General features: G+C 21.7%; 6 protein-coding genes across 6 annotated transcripts; 4 read left to right on the top strand and 2 right to left on the bottom strand.

Moving 5' to 3' along the window:
• Window positions 1-455: 455 nt before the first annotated feature.
• Window positions 456-1,978, bottom strand: PBANKA_0404600 (activator of Hsp90 ATPase, putative; the record flags this gene model as incomplete). The annotated part of the gene is made up of 5 exons (XM_034568078.1): window positions 456-1,054; window positions 1,214-1,364; window positions 1,487-1,633; window positions 1,747-1,864; window positions 1,941-1,978. The coding sequence occupies 5 exons, from the start codon at window positions 1,976-1,978 to the stop codon at window positions 456-458; spliced, it is 1,053 nt and encodes a 350-aa protein (XP_034420103.1).
• Window positions 1,979-3,972: 1,994 nt separating this feature from the next.
• On the top strand, window positions 3,973-5,192 carry PBANKA_0404500 (conserved Plasmodium protein, unknown function; the record flags this gene model as incomplete). Its single annotated transcript, XM_034568077.1, has 2 exons — window positions 3,973-4,968; window positions 5,127-5,192. The coding sequence occupies 2 exons, from the start codon at window positions 3,973-3,975 to the stop codon at window positions 5,190-5,192; spliced, it is 1,062 nt and encodes a 353-aa protein (XP_034420102.1).
• Window positions 5,193-6,929: 1,737 nt separating this feature from the next.
• Window positions 6,930-7,340, top strand: PBANKA_0404400 (conserved protein, unknown function; the record flags this gene model as incomplete). The annotated part of the gene is made up of 1 exon (XM_034568076.1): window positions 6,930-7,340. One exon carries the CDS (start codon window positions 6,930-6,932, stop codon window positions 7,338-7,340), a length of 411 nt encoding a protein of 136 aa, XP_034420101.1.
• A 1,219-nt stretch (window positions 7,341-8,559) lies between these two features.
• On the bottom strand, window positions 8,560-11,274 carry PBANKA_0404300 (P-loop containing nucleoside triphosphate hydrolase, putative; the record flags this gene model as incomplete). The annotated part of the gene is made up of 1 exon (XM_034568075.1): window positions 8,560-11,274. The coding sequence occupies one exon, from the start codon at window positions 11,272-11,274 to the stop codon at window positions 8,560-8,562; it is 2,715 nt and encodes a 904-aa protein (XP_034420100.1).
• A 2,009-nt stretch (window positions 11,275-13,283) lies between these two features.
• PBANKA_0404200 (ubiquitin-conjugating enzyme E2, putative) lies at window positions 13,284-13,964 on the top strand (the record flags this gene model as incomplete). Its single annotated transcript, XM_034568074.1, has 3 exons — window positions 13,284-13,292; window positions 13,422-13,691; window positions 13,824-13,964. 3 exons carry the CDS (start codon window positions 13,284-13,286, stop codon window positions 13,962-13,964), a joined length of 420 nt encoding a protein of 139 aa, XP_034420099.1.
• A 1,153-nt stretch (window positions 13,965-15,117) lies between these two features.
• On the top strand, window positions 15,118-16,740 carry PBANKA_0404100 (DNA-(apurinic or apyrimidinic site) lyase, putative; the record flags this gene model as incomplete). The annotated part of the gene is made up of 1 exon (XM_034568073.1): window positions 15,118-16,740. The coding sequence occupies one exon, from the start codon at window positions 15,118-15,120 to the stop codon at window positions 16,738-16,740; it is 1,623 nt and encodes a 540-aa protein (XP_034420098.1).
• Between the last annotated feature and the right edge of the window lie 670 nt (window positions 16,741-17,410).

Below are 17,410 nucleotides of genomic sequence, written 5' to 3'. Positions count from 1 at the left end.
CAAAAAATATTTTATATTATTTTTTATTCATCCCTGTTTTTATGACGTAACAAATTTTGTGTGAACTATATTAGAACGATAAATGGTTATGCAAATATGATATATTTTAAAAAAAAAAGTTATATTTTTAAAAAAACTGTATTTTACTCATTTAGAAATCCTTTAATTAAATGCCATCATAACAAAAAATATAAAATGCAAGGAAAAGGAGGTGTAGCAGATAAATGTGTATATGTATTTAAAATCAGGTAAAAGACAAAAATCATAAACATTGAATAAATGAATTAATTAATTCTGTGTAGAATGCTGATAAACTTCAAGTTGGTAAAATGGCATAAAAAATAAAAATATATAATAATAATAATGATGATAAAATGATTATAATAATAATAGGCCTAGTTATATAACTATAATTTTTGTATTGAAAATTCAAAATAGTTCTAGTGCGAAAGCACTTACTTTTGTTTCATTTTTTCAATAAAAGAATCAATTATTTCGTTCATTTTTTGGGGGATATCTGATTTTACTACATTGTTAATAGTAGAATGTTCAGGTGTATTATTATCAAAAATATAATTATATTTATATTTGTTTTGATCATCAGCAGAAAAATCCGAAATAATTTCGTTAACACTTATGTATCCTTTAGCTTCCATTTCAATTTCATTGTTTTTATTTTTTTTGGAAGCTTTCCATTCAGCACCAATTTTTAGATCATAAATAATAATTTTTTTTTTCTTTCTTAAACTTGATGAAGCTTCTCCTTCAATTTCTGCATTAAAAAATTGAAAATGAATATTATTATTTAATTCAATTGTAGAACTATTTAAAATTTTTTCCAATTCTTCTTTTGCCCATTTTGTTAAACATTTTTCTTCCCAATGATAATTATTAATATTCCATACAGATCCTTCTTTTTTTTCGTCATTTTGAATTTTATTTACATTATTGTTATTGTTTATATCTTGTTGTATTTTTACATTATCGTTATAGTTAATTTTTATGTCTTTAAGCTTTTCTTCTTCAGTTTCTTTGATTTTGAGTTCTTTGGTGGCTGAAAATTATGAACAAGCAATACAAAAAAAGAAAATAAAAAATATGGCATAAATATAATACGGAATTATTACAAACTACGTTATATTTACAAATTTTTTTTGAAATATTAAATAATAAAAAAATTTATGTATACATTTTTTATTTTTTTTTATATTACATTCATTTGTGTCATGCTTTAAAAGTTCGAGCTGGAAATCCTTCAAGGTGTTTTTGATTTTTTCTTTCCCTTCTTTCCTTAATATCTCATATGCTTTTTTCATGTCTGCATTGCTTTCATTCGCTTCCACATTTATTTCATAATCGTTGTCCTAGTATTAAAAAAAATGTATGATAAATAAATGGAAAAATATATTTATATATAAACTTTTATTAAAATTTAATGGATACATTTCACCTGAACATTCAGGTAAATATATAAATATGGTCATACCTCCAATGAACAATTGGAAAAATCTAATATTTCCACGTCCCCACCGAAGGAGTTGATATTTTCTTTTTTTCTTAAACAATTCCATTTAAATTTAATGACAAATTCGAAAGAGCTAATTTGTTTCCCCTTTCGAATTGATACAGAAGCCTGCAAATGCAAAAAATATAAATGGGGTATGTGTGTGAATTTCCAAATATAGGAGTACATAATTAGGAAATTTTTATTTTTATTTTTTATCCTCTATATTTTTATTTTATTACATTTCCTGTTATGTTGATTGTATCAAAGTATATAGACAAGTTTTCATCCTCAATTTTTAAATGAATTAATTTCGACTTTATATAAGATTCCCCCCATTTGTTGTAATTTTTTTCCTCCCTACAAATTATAAGTTTGTAAATTTAATGAATATCAAGAAATATAATTATTTTTTTATTTCTTTCTTTTGTATTACCAATGCCAGCTGTTTTTATTCCATATAGATCCTGCCATATTATATATATTTTTTTTTTTTTTAAGTTATTGAAAATTTTTAATTTTTTCAGTGTTAAATTATTTACCCAATTTTAAATAAATTATAAAACGATATTTATATAAGTTTATTTTAAAATTTACATAATAATTTATATGTGCATCGATTGTCGTATGTTTTGAGAAATTTTTATTATGTATTTTTTTTGCATATATGACAAATATTTATATTTTCTTTTTAAAAGGATTATAAATAAAAGTCGAAATTATCATTCTTTACAAAAGATAGAAACAAAAATTACAAACTAGTGAAATACGTACAACATAATATAATATTTATAGAGAAAAAAAAAAAGAGAAATTTTGTACTTGCTTTTTTATTATAGTTTATTACAAAATGGCAAAAAATTTTCAAGTCGAAATATTATTTATAAAAATTAACAATACAAATATTTAATGCCCATTTAATATAATAATTTCCAATTAAGAAAATAAAGTTAAAAAAAATTGTATTGTTGTACATAGGAACTTATCCTGAAATTTGTTGTTTTTTTCCAAAAAAATATTTATAAAATAATAGTAATTTCACACTTATTTATGTATGAGAAAAATATAATTTTAATTTTTTTAAAGTAAATAAATTAATTATTATGATAAAAACACAAATTAATATATATAGATATTACACATATATAATGTTGTATTTTTCCCAATGTGCTACCACAATAAAATAGGCATATATATATATATATATACTTTAAAATGAACAATAAAATATAATTTTAGTGCTTTTTTTTTCAATAAAAGAAGGAAATATAATCAAACATTTGCAACAACAGTCATGATATACAATTTTTTATGTAGAAACAAATATAAGTATATTTATTTCCATACAATCAATTGATATATTAAGCTTATTAATGTGTAATAAAACAATATATGTAAAAAATAATGAGTTTCAAAATTTTGTTTCATTATATTTATAGTTACTAAAAATATGCTAGTATATTTTTTTTAAACTGAGTATATGAAAAATGTTTTGTTTTCATATATGATCATGAAACAATGTATAAATGTTGTATTATAAAATTTAAGAATTTTAATATATATATTTTTGTCTTTTCTACTTAATAATATTAACTATATGGGGATATATATACCCAACTGCATAATGCTAATTTTGGGGGGGTTGTCTTATATTTTAATGGTTTTCTTTTTTTATAATTTTGAATATCGTAACTTTTCATAATAATTTGTTATTTTATTTTTTGTATGTTATTTCTAATAGCCTTTTATTTTATAATATTTTCATATTCAAAAAAATATTTAACTTATTATTATTTGGGTATAAGTATAGGGGTCAAATATTTATATAATTAATTACCTTAATGTTTTTAAATTTAATTCAAATATTTTGTTATTTAATTATATTTTTGCAAATATAAAGTTATGACATTTTTTTTTTTTGAAAATTTATTGTATTCATATACTATATCGAAATTGCAAAAAAAAATATTAGCATAAATTGTGATGAATTTAATTTCTTCAGTTTGGCGACTTTTTTTTTTTCTTTTTTTACTTATTATTAGTATGCTAAATTTTTGTGGTATTTAATATATGTAAAATTTTTTAAACAAATATATTATTATATATTAAAAGAATATATGTATATTTGTATTTTTTCTGAAATTTGATGACAATTAACAAGGATATCCAACTTATTGGCAAAACATTATATGCCACTTTTTATACATGCATGCATACATACCTATATAAAAATATAAGTACAATTTTTTTGTGATATACATATTTATTTTTTAATTTCCGTCATGTAAAAAATTAAAAGTTTAGCAAATCATTTTTTTTTTCTTTTTTATCCAATTATCGGGTATAACACCAATTTTGTTATCCCGGGTTTGTAAAAGCTAATTATGTAGTTAAGAATAACACGAAATAATAGATGAAATAATAGACGAAATAAAAAGTAGCCAACTGGATATAACGCTTTTTACAGAATGAATTTCCTACGATTGCTAACTAACGAAAAGCCAAAAAGCGATGAAGAAAATGTAAATAACATTGATGAATCTAATAAAATGGCTATTTTAAAAGATTATGTACAACCAAATGAAAATGACAAAACGGTAGATCCTGAGGAGGATCTTGATGATGATAAAGAAATAAAAACAAATGAAAATATCAATGATGATGTTGTAAAAAATGAAATTTCAAACGATAGTTCAATAGTAGATAATAATATAAAAGAAAAATGTGAATCAGAAAATGGAATAAATGATGAACAAAAGTTAATAAAATATAATATAAGCACTTTTCCTGATAATAAAAATTTAAAAAAAAATAATTATGATAAATTAATAACTGAAAATTATAAAACAAATAATAGACATATTGGAGATAAAAGAAAATTAAATAATGCATATGTAGATCATAATAATGAAGAAAAACTATCAGAAGATGATGAAGAAAAAGAATTTGAATATTATTACAAAAAAACAATTGATTTTATAAATACTGAATTTTTTGGAAAAAATGATGAACTAAAAGATATATTAAATACCCCAGAATCAGATTCAAAATCTTTATCTGAAATTGATCAAATGAATATTATTCATACTAATAATTTACCCGATAAATATATTCTTGAAAAAATGCCTTTTTGTAAATTAATTAATTTTGAAAAAAATATATCGACTGAAAGGCAAAGAGTTTTAAATTATTATAATGAAGATCGAAAACAAATTTATGAAAGTAGCATAAATAAAGAAAGACAATTTTCTCATATTTTTCAAAATACAGAAAAATATTATGATGCAAAAGAAATATTAGCATTTCTACTTCCATATCACACTTTTTATTTGGATCATATTAATATTGATGAAGATGATGAGGATATTGAATTAATAAATAATACAGAAAAAGAAATTAAAGAAATCGAGCAGTCCGTTGAAGAAATAAAACAATCTTTTGTCGCCTATGCTAATCCATCAATTGTATGAAAGCACACATTTATATCTATTTCCTTCACATATATGCTTATGCCAAATACCATTTATAATTCTATTCACAATGTGTTATTCGTTCATTCATTTATCTAGATTTATTCATTTATTTTTTATCTATATTTACTTTTGCATATTTCGCTTCCCAGATTTGGAGCCTCAGCCGAATTGTAGATAGAGCAAACCACCAATATAAGAAATGCAGAAAAATGTGAGTAGTTTATTTTCCCAACTAAGTTGAAACACGTTTTATATTCTTAAATAGTAAAGAAGAAATATCTTATCATAAGTTTAAAAAGTTATTTTTTCATACTAAATTTCTTATATATATATATATGTGTGTATAAGATATTAAATATACCAGTAAAATATTATGCATATGCAGATACTCATATGTTTAGTTATTATATATATTGTCCTTTTCAAACAGTTTGCACATATATTTACGAGAAATATTTAACGGAAAAAAATATATACTATTGATTTTGTAACACTTTTTCGGAATATTAAAAAAAAAAGATTTTGGACAATATGCAATAAATATAAAAAAGAATATTCATATTAGTATATAAATACAAAAAATATGTTTATACATATATGCAATACTATTTAATGTTTCAATTTTTTTTATGAATTATTAATAATCAATTTAATATTCTATCCATATATATATTTTTTAATAATTGCCTTAACAAATATATATAATATGTTTATATATATCCTTTTTCCTGTCATTTTGTAGAATAACAAAAAAAAAGAAAGTTAATTTTTTATTTTTTTATTATTGGTATAATATGAATTCAAGTTGTAAACATAAGAATTACAATTTTAATAAATAAAAATATTTATTATTATATTGTGATTATATTAGTATTGGGGTAATTCACACACACACATATCATCATATATTAACATATCAATGCTTGTAACTATAACATATACTACATAATATTTGACATTTAAAAAACCATCTAGCATTTTTTTAAAACCTTTTTTATGATTTTTGAAACAAATAAATGCAAATATAGAGAAATGTATAGAATTACACTTGAATGTTAATTTTGTACATATTTTTTATGTAGAACTATATTAATAAAGTTCATGAAATATACACAAAAAATTAAATTGTTTAAAATAATATTCGCTGCCCATACCCACATATATATATATATATATTCCTTACTTGACAAATGTTCAAATGTGTATAACGCGCTATATTGTTTCATCAATATGTTTATATTTATTTATGTCTCTTGAATGTATTATTATATCTTGAATTAGTCATGAAATGATCACATAAATAAATTAAAACACGTAGGCGCACATATATATATATAATATACCAATATATCATTATTTAAATATAACACAAATGAGGATACAAATGTGAATAGATATATACTACACACATTTTTTATCTACCTTGAAATTATTATTACTTTTATTTTACCGTTATTAATTTTATATATTATTTTTTTTGGTACCAAAATGATATGAACAGTGCATATTAAAGTAGTAAATTTATGACAATTTTATTATTATTATTATTATTTTTTTTTTTCCAAAAAAATAAAATATGCATTATTCAAATTATTTTTTATTACAAAAGGTGTAATGCCAGTATACATTTTATATTGTGTTTATATTTTTCCCCTTGTATTAAATTTTAACAAAATTTGCGTCATTACCTTATCAATTTTAACTTCGATTACTACCATAATTATGAGTGCTTTTAATTTTGATGAAAAACAAAAATAATTTTTTACACAAAAAAAAAAAAAAAAAATCAAGATATGTATATATGTGAAAAATATGAATTCTAAAACATTATGAAATATTAACAGAATATATATAAAATATCACATAAGTATATATAATAGTTTTAAAATTCATATTTAAGGCGAATACAAATAAAATCACGAAAACTCAACTTTCTATTTATCTCATGTAAAATGGTGAAAACAATATTTAATAGTCAAGCATTTTATAATATAAAAGCCAATGTGGCAGATTTAAAAAAGAGATATATATGTTTCCAAAGAAATTTAGTACGTGACAATATCGTTAAAAAGGAAACTCCAAAACATGAACAAAAACCTTTGGGGTCATATCCAGTTCCCCCTGAAGCCGAAATGATGTGGAGGAATAGGCATACAGCATATGGGGGGTATATTCAACAAACTATTTCACCTTTTCAACAAAAAATTGTATATCCATTTTGGCACATGGCCCTTGCTCGATGGTGGGCAAAATTTTCATCATATTTATGGTGGTGGATCTGGCCTTTTGCAATAACGCATATTATTTTATGGAAAATGTTCCGTGATGCAAAAAAATATGTAGAGCAAAAACATTGGTATTAATGCACACACTAAATACATTGAAGTCATACTCAAGTGAATATTATTTAGCAATATTCTATTTTAAAAAGGTTGTTATTTCTTAACACACAGTCATTTTCTATTGTTATTATATATATATTTTTATTCGTTTTTTTGGAGTATATATATTTTATTTATAGACTATATTTCTTCAGTTTTTTATTCATATTATGCTATTTTATTTAATTATTATTCTATTTTTTTTTGTATTATCATTTTTATGCGCTATATATAAAATAAATAAAATATCATATAAACATAAAATTAAAAATAATAAAAAAACAACTTTAAATACTGAAATAGTAATTTTTGAAATAATGTAAAGGTACATGATTTATTATATTCTCACCCTCTTAAAATATAGGAGACTAAGCATATACATGTGTACATTAGCTTTGAAGTGTAATATTAAAAGATTGCCAAAATAAATAAAACGAGTTTATTTATGAACATGCAATATTTTTTGTGCATACTAGCTATTTCTCCAATTTTGTTCATGCAGAAAAATATAATATTAAATATATGCTTATTTACATATCCTATCAATAATATAATAGCTATATTTAGAATAATAGACATATTTATATGTATAAGCACAAACAATGATGCATATAAAATTATATACGCGTAATATTCATTTATGTATTTATATGAATATGTCAGAAAAAATAAAACTTTTGGAAAAATAAATTGTCTTATCATAAAAAATTATTTGAATAAAATGTTTAAAATGAATGAAAATAGACTATTTTGATGAAAATTTTTTTTGTGTATGTTTTACACCAATATATTGTATTCAATTTTTTTTAACATATATATTTACAACTACAAAATTAAAATTTGTTTATTTCGCCTTACTAAACAAACTATGAAATTGTTAATTTGAATATTGTATAGGATGTTTATTGTGTACAAATTTTTAATACAGCTTTTAGGGAAAGAACATAATAAACTTTATGTTATTTCCAATGAATTATGATCATATTGTGATTTCAATAATGAAAATCATCTAAAATCATAATATTTTGTCTATATATATATATTTTAACTCATTATAAATTAGTTTGAGGATTCTGATATAATAAAGCTAGCTATTGCTGATTAAAAACTTACGCACGAATAAAAAGCAATACATATTTTATGTTCATATATACAATGTATGTATTGAAGAATGTAGTGCGGAATGTTCATTCCTTGGAAATTAATTGTTTGGAGAATCTTTATCTTCATTTTTTTTGGGTGGTATCAAAGGTAAAGTATTTTCATCAACATTGTACTTATGTGCATTTTCCAATAAATATTCTGCTATATGCAAACATGGATTTTTTGGTTTTGTTTTACAAATATATATTAGTGCATCAGTTAAAATTGGTAAAATGTTTTTAATTAAATAAAATCGTAAGGGCAATGATTGATTATGTATATATTGCTGCTGATATTCCATAAGTAATTGTTGTCTTTTTTTTTCAGCTTTTATTAATTCATCATTTTTATTTAATTCTTCATTAATAGTATTATCTTCATTTTTTTTTATATTCTCTTTTTCATTTAATAATTTTATTTCTTGTTCATGTAATTTATTTTTTAAAATTTCATCAGTAGAAGGTAAAAAATTATAAAATTTTTTATTTTTTTCAATATATATATATATATTTGTTAATATATCTTCAAGAATTGATTTTTCATTTATATTTATATTTAAAACTTCTATTTGATTTTCTATAAAATAATCTTCAATTGTATTTTTTTTATCAAACTCTAAATAATCATTTCTACAATTTTCTTCTATATATTTATTATAGCGCCTTTCAAAACCCTTTTCATCATTATGTCCTTTAATAATTTCATCTTTTGGTAGATTCATCATTCTAATTCTGCAAAGATCTTCTTTTGATTTTAGAATTATAACGAATTCAGGGAGTATAGGATTATTTCTTGGATCCATATTTTTGTTTTCATTATATATATATTCATTGTTTTTATTTTCCTCACTATCATTTTTGATATCGTATTTTTTATTTTTTTTTGTATTTTCGTTAATTCGATCTTCATTTGAAGAATCACCATTTTCGCTTGTTTGATCTTCATTTTCTAATTCATCTAAGCTTTCTGATGTATATGATTGACTAGATGTTTTTTTATTTATAGAGTCACTATGTTCATCTTCTTCACTTTCGTCATCTACCTTACTTTCTGTTTCTTCTTCACTTAAGCTCATTTCACTTTCTTCGCTATGCTTCGATTCATTACTATTCCTTCGTTTTTCATTTTTGTTTTTAATTTTTTTGTGTTTTTTTTTCATTGTTTCATTTTTTGAATAAGTAAGATCTTTTGAACTGTCCACTACATCTGAAACGAAATATTTTTCAAAAAACATTTTTGCCTCATAATAATTTCTAGGAAATGAATCTAAGACATACCCACGAAATTTGCATTCATTACTTTTTAATTTTTTGTAAAATATTGATGAAATATCGTTTAAGTTTAATTTGTTTGTGTTCCCAACATCATTTAAATTGTTTGTATAATATTCTGGAAACTTATAATTAGTTTTTTTGCATTCATCTAATAATGTTTGAATAGAACATATCTTTAAATTATAATGCTCACAAATTTTTTTACCAATAAATGTTTTCCCTACCCCTGGTGGACCCATGATCATTATTTTTAACGATTTAAGATTTCGATATTCGCAAAATTCTTTCGTTAAAATTGAAATATTTTTTACGAATCCATCTTGACAATGAAATTTAATACATGACTCTTCTTCCCCACGTTTGCCATTTTCGCTATTTTCTTTGTTTTCGCTATTTTTTTCGTTTTCGCTATTTTCTTCACTTTCACTATTTTCTCCAATTTGCCCACTTTCTTCATTGTCGCTACTTAACACATTAGGATTGTCTTTTTTTTTTTCGTTGATTGCATCTACTTGATTAAGATTCCAAAACCGTGTACACTGGAATCTTAAGTTTATGCATAACTTTTCAGAGTCTTTAATAAAAATAGAATCATAAGAGGATACAGATAAATAATTGTTATTAGCGGAAATATAATTTGCAACAGATTTTATAATATCTTTTTGCGTAACATATTCCTGATCAACTGCTATAAGATATTTTATTTCAGGTTTATATATAAATACATTTTTAACATATTCGCATAATCCTTTTACATGAATAACTGGAATAAAGTTATTCCCTTTGTCAATTATTTGATTATCTTTTCCAAACCATGCATTTTTGAAAATTGGGAAAAAAACATTTTCTCCATTTCCATATAATATCCCTGATGCAACGACATAAGTGTTTATATTTTTAATAGAATTTAACGATAAAACAAGTATTTCAATTGTTTTTAATTCTTTAAAACCAGACGATGGAATTCTTTTTAAATAATCCTTTTCGCTAAAAGCTTCTGGTATATATCTATATTTGTCTATATTATTTTTTTGACAGTTTTGGACCGAATTTATTTTATCATTTGTTTGTTTTGTTAAAACATTGTCGCTTTGTTCAATTTTTTCTTCAATTTTTTCCTCGATTTTTTTTTTAACAAATTTTCTTTTAGTTTTATTCCAAGTCATAATAGATGAAACGAGAATAAAAGTTACTTTTGTTTTTATTTCTTCATTTTTTAATTTTCTTATAACATATTCTATTTCTTCTATACCTGTATTGTGCATATCAAATACACATAAATTTGACGTAACTATATATTTTACCAATTTATCTTTATTGGTTTTTGATACTATTTTTTTTACATTATTATAATTATACATGTACATATCTTCTTCTTTCGCTTCATTTTGATTTATCAGTGTGCCATATATTTCACATTTTTCATTTTGTATAATATCTAATGTTTCACATAAACAGCTTCCACTATATGTATTTATATTATTGATAAAAATTTTCATATTATATTTTAGTTTTATAAATATTGATTATATAATATGGAGAGGGAATACCGATTTTTTTTTTTTTTTTTTTTCAAATATGCTTTTTTGAGACTATTTTACAAAATCAGACAGGAAAAATGTATTTTATTAAGTTTGCCTCTTTATATATATTTTTTGTTTTTTAAATGCATATATAATTTTCTATTTTTATAGAGCATATCCATATATGATAATCTTTTTATCATTACAAAACACAAATATATTGACACATTTGAAAAAGTTATTTAAAAAAATATATATCCATGATTTATCAAATTATTCCAATTATTGTCTTATAGTTAATTTAAATATTAGTGCACATAAATATTATATCTATTTTTTTTTCTCTTAATTTTAGTTATAAATAAAGTGCATTATGCTGATTTTTTTTTTTTGATAAATAACAGCAGTATATAAATATATAGAAATTTTATAATCACAATAAAAAATAAAATATAAAAAGAAGGCAAAGAGATAATGATAAAATTAACGACGAAATAATTGTCTTATTAATATAAAAAAAAATGGGATAAATAGAATTATTGAAAAAACAATGATATTTTATTTGGATCCACATTACACAGCCAATTATATTCCCTTTAGTTATGCCTTATTATTATCATTTTGTTTTAACACATTTTTGTCAATATTATTAATATTTCAAAATAAATATTTGTATATTTTCTACATTTTCTATAATTATATATATTATATTGTAAAAGTAAAGGATGTATATGTCTATGTGATCATATTTTTTGAAGAAATATTTCACAAAAATAGAAAAATAAAAACTCAATACCACAATGTTAACATTTTAAATAGTATATACTTACTATTGATATTTTGTTTTTAATTTAAGTGAAAAGACTAAGTTAATTTATTTCAATCCATTTGTTTTTCTTTTAAATTAAGAAAGTATAGTTATTTTTTAATTTTCCAATTAACAAAATATATAATTTAAGTCAAAAATAGTAAAACAAATATAAATCTATATTGTTAAAAAATTTATGAACATGCTAATATAAATATTGTATATTTTAAGAAATAAAATTATAATTTTTGGTGTTATAATATAAAATACAAGTTTATTATTATTGTTATTTTGCTGTTATTTTCACAATCAAATATTTACTGGTTTTATGCTTAACTGTTTATTTCAAACTTAATCTAAAAATATATTAATAATGTGAAGTAGATATATATATATATATTTAATTCTAAAAATAAAAGATAATGAATTTTGAGGAGCCAAAGTCAATTTTAAACACTAAGCACATAAATAATAAATACAATGAAATTATATATATATATATATTTATATAATGTACATATATATACACATACAAGGGATTAAAATGTGAATAAAACTGCATATATTTTTTTAAAAGAATAAAAGAAATTGAATAACTAAAAATATTTAAGTATTTTTTTAATAATTTTTATGATAAAAAACTGCATATTTTTTATTTAGTACTATTATTTTCTATATGGCTTTACCTCGGAATAGCGCAATAAAAGAGTAGGAAAAAAAGCACAAACATAAACAGGAAAACATAAATAGAAAAGCATAAATAGAAAAACATAAATACACAGTTTTATCATTGCAAAATTGTTGAAAAAAACAATAAATGCAAATTTAATAATTATAAGAAATATATAACGATACTATTCCTTGACAAATGTAAGAATAAAAAAATGAATTTTTATATAAACAAGTTAAAGCTTTTCATTTGTTTCTAAAAAGAACAATAACATATTTATATATGGATACTTTAATTAATATCCCGAAAAATAATCCTTTTATTTATCCAATACTGTACATGTATACATACATACATACATACATACATACATACATACATGTTTGCGATTTTATTTCTTTATGCACAGACAATAACTAAGGACTTAGAAAATTTGCATACAACCCAGTTCACATTTTTGTACCTTTTTTTTGCTATAACATATTTAGTTATTTCTTATACCAAAAAATGGGAGAAGTATTTAAAAAAAAAAAAAAAAAAAATTCAGGAATAAGGATAAAGCCATTTCATAGTGAAATAATTTATGTAATATGTTTAAATGATATAATGCTAATAATGTTTTATTTTTGTCTTTTTATTTGACAGGTAATTGTTCCAAGAAGTTTTAGATTACTAGATGAATTAGAAAAGGGCCAAAAAGGGAATGTTAGTGAAGGTGTTTCCTTTGGATTAGAAAGTGCAGATGATATAACATTATCAAACTGGTCATGTACTATATTTGGACAACCCGGAACTGTTTTTGAAAATCGTATTTATTCATTAACTGTTTTTTGCGGAGAAAATTATCCAGATGTTCCTCCAACTGTTAAATTTGACACAAAAATTGAAATGACTTGTGTTGACAGCACTGGAAATGTAAGATCAAGGCTTGAAAATGAGAAAAAAAAAATAAAGAAAAAAAAATAAAGAAAAAATAAAGAAAAAAATAAAAAAAACAAAATACAAATGAGAGGTCATTATATACTCGGCCATTTGTTCATTTTTCAGGTCATGAAAAGCCACCTCCACATTTTAAAAAACTGGAACAGAAGTTATACAATTGAAACCATATTAATTGCATTAAGACAAGAAATGCTTTCAAGTGCTAACAAACGTTTATCGCAACCAAATGAAGGGGAGTCATATTAAGGTTTCTATAAAATTAATTATTAAATAGGGAAAAGCATATATACATATTTTTCATATTTATCTGTGTTTTTTTTTAAATATATTTTTCCTTCCAAATCTAACTTATATAAGATTTTCACATTGAATATATGTAAGTGAATAATTCTTTATTTTTTTCAATTTTAAAGTTAACTTGGTAACTTTATTATAACTTTAAATATATCAAATTATGCAAAATTGGTACTAAAGTCTTATTATTAAATTGTATGAAAAAAATAAATTTGAATAATATGTAAAACCAATAAATATAGTACACTAATTAGACTGATATTTTTTTAGATTTATGTAAACTTGTGTGAATATATATAATTGCTATATTTTTGGAATAGTAAAATGAAATATATAAAGATCACAAAATATATATTTACCTTTTAGATTTAAGGAGGAATGTGTGTATTATTTGGGCTCAAAAAGGGAGAGTTTTTTTACATATATAATTGAAAATTTTAACAAAAAGATAAGATAATAAAAAAAAAGTAATAAAAAATTAATTAATATATTAGGAATAAGCATCCCTTTTAATTCGTTAAAATTCAATATAGTTTGATCTTTTTGTAGTATGTGTGTTTATTTTTGAAAAGGTTAAAACTGTGATTTGACTATACGAATTTCTTTGCCATTTATTCTTAATAATGCTATTAGTTTAACAGTTTACCATATTCATTTAAATAATCTTAATGAAAATACAAGCTAAAGGAATATATGATTTTGTAAAGATATTAATAAAATTCAAAATGAAAAAAAAATATTTTTTTTGATTTATGTATGCACACACATTATATAATTTTAATTTAAAAAACAATTTTTTTTAAATAATTTTAAAATATTTTCTTGTATTTTTAAAGGAAATAAATTGTGTTTTGTTTTTAGTAAAATAAATATTTTTCAAGTATTGGCTTATTTGGTTTCGATTATTTTAAAGAATTCATTTTGTGTATATTCATTTCTTTTTCGCATTTTAAAGTAATAATAAATATACATTTTTGAAGATAACATTCGTAAAGAATATTATATATTTTTTTTTTATCCAAAATATAAAATAAACAATTAGGAATACATGTATGTGTATATTATATGAAAAATAACTTTTTCTGAACAATGAAAAGACATATTAATGAATATAAAAAAATTTCGGATTTTATTTTTTTTTAACAAAAAATATAGTTATTTGTCAACAATCAAATTAAAAGAATTTCACTTAAATCATTGGGAAAAATATAATAATAAACTAAAAATAATGGAAAATATCCCAAATGGAAAAAAAAGACAAAATACTTATTTGGATGGGGGTAGTGATTTTGATGTAAATAAAAAAACTCGATTAGTTTTATTAAATGAAAGGGGGGTATCGGGTAGAATCCCCACAACTGCTAATATTGGAGAAATTAATAATAAGGATAATGTTTTAAAAACTTTTGACGTCTGCAATAGTTTTAATTCTGCTTTTGAAAATGATAAATCAGAGGAATTGGAAACACATCACGATAAAATAGTTGGCCTTAAAATTCCAACAATTCATGATACTATCAAAACAGAAAAAAAAGTAATTATTAAAAAGGAATGTGAAATAAAAGATGTAAACCCTAATGACAAAATTGGAGGTAGTTTAGAAAATGACAAAATTGAAGGTGGTTTAGAAAATGAAAAAATTGGAGGTGGTTTAGAAAATGACAAAAAGAATGAATTGCCTGAACAAGTCAGGAAAAATGTAAATGTAATAGTAACTTGGAATATGAATAGCATTACTGTAAGGTATAAAAATAAAGAAAAGTGGAAAAGATTTATGAAATTCGTCAACGAAATAAATGCAGATGTTTTGTGCTTTCAAGAAGTTCGGCTTCCGGCTTTAAACATTTCAAAAAATGAGTCAAAAAATGTAAATAACAAAGTATATGGAGGAAAAAAAAATGAAGGGGAAGAAAGAAATAGGGGATCTGTAAAAAATACAGATCAAAAAAGTTTGATAGATTATAAAATTGTTGAGGAAATATTAAAAAATGATTTTAAAGAATATAATGGATATTTTAGTTTAGCAAATATAAAATATAGTGGTCAATTAGTATTAGTTAAAAAATCTATAAAAGTAAAATCAGTTCGGTATAATCTTTTATTTGAAACAGATCCTAATATACATAATGATGAAGGTAGAATAATATTATTAGAATTTTCAAATTTTTATTTATTATCTACATATTCGCCTAATAATGGTTTTGACCAAACAAAATTTAAAAGAAGAAGTTTATTTGACAATCAAATGAAAGAATTTGTTTTGTTTATGAAAAATGAAAATAAAAATCTGATATGGACAGGAGATTTAAACATTGCACCTGAAGATGTTGATTTATCGCATCCTATAGAATTTAGAAAAATGAAAAAAGGAAATGTTCCTAAAGAATACATTGGACAACCTGGTTGTACAGATGCGGAAAGAGCAAATTTTAAAACAATTTTAAAAAATGGCGATTTAATCGATTCATATAGATATTTTGAAAATTATAAAATAAAAAACGATCCAACATATAAAAGAAAAACTAATATCAATGATAATATTTATACATGGCGCTGTCCATTTCTTATTGGCAAATCATGTAATAGAGCAATGCGAATCGATCATTTTATTGTTTCTAAAAATTTACTTAATCAAATTGAAAATATAGAGATACATGGATATAGTGTTTTTCACACTAATTTTTATGGATCAGATCATTGTCCAGTTATTCTAAATATGAAAAAATAAACTTTAGAACGAATATTAGACTCGTTTGCTCTATTTATTGCACTCTGGATCTAGATATCCAAATATACTAGACAAATTATATATTCACATTTTTTTTGTAATATATTTTCCGCACATACATATACGTATTACATGTTTGCATACATAAATGCATTTATATTTAAAAACTTTTTAAAAACTACGAACACTTTTTTTTCTTTTAATTTAATACATATATTATGCCATTATAAAGAAATTATTTAAAATAATTAACGCAAATATACACAATAAATTACAATTATATAACTTGCACAAATTATGTTTGTTATTATATGCTATGTGGACGTTTTTATTTTTGTATATATATTTTGAGAATATTATGTCAAATTTTTAACAATACATTTTATAAGGAACTTAAAATGATTTAGTATATTTTATAAAATAAAAAATTTAATTAAAAAAAAAAAAGTTATGTATGTGCTTTACGTATAAATAGGAAGTTACTATTTATCATAAGTTTTTGTTTTTTTTTCTTTACCATTTTATTTGTATAAAGAAATGAGAATAGTAAAAAAAAAATTAAATAAAAATATCATAACAATATAGATAGCGATAAAAAATTTATTGACTTCCCCAATCTGTTGGCATTTCCTTTTGTTTAGTCATTAAGATATTCTTTGTTTTTAAACCT

The sequence above is a fragment of the Plasmodium berghei genome (assembly GCF_900002375.2).
Source record: "Plasmodium berghei ANKA genome assembly, chromosome: 4".
Taxonomy (NCBI): domain Eukaryota; phylum Apicomplexa; class Aconoidasida; order Haemosporida; family Plasmodiidae; genus Plasmodium; species Plasmodium berghei.
Note: the sequence above shows the minus strand (reverse complement) of the source record. Positions and strands in the feature narration are given on the sequence as shown.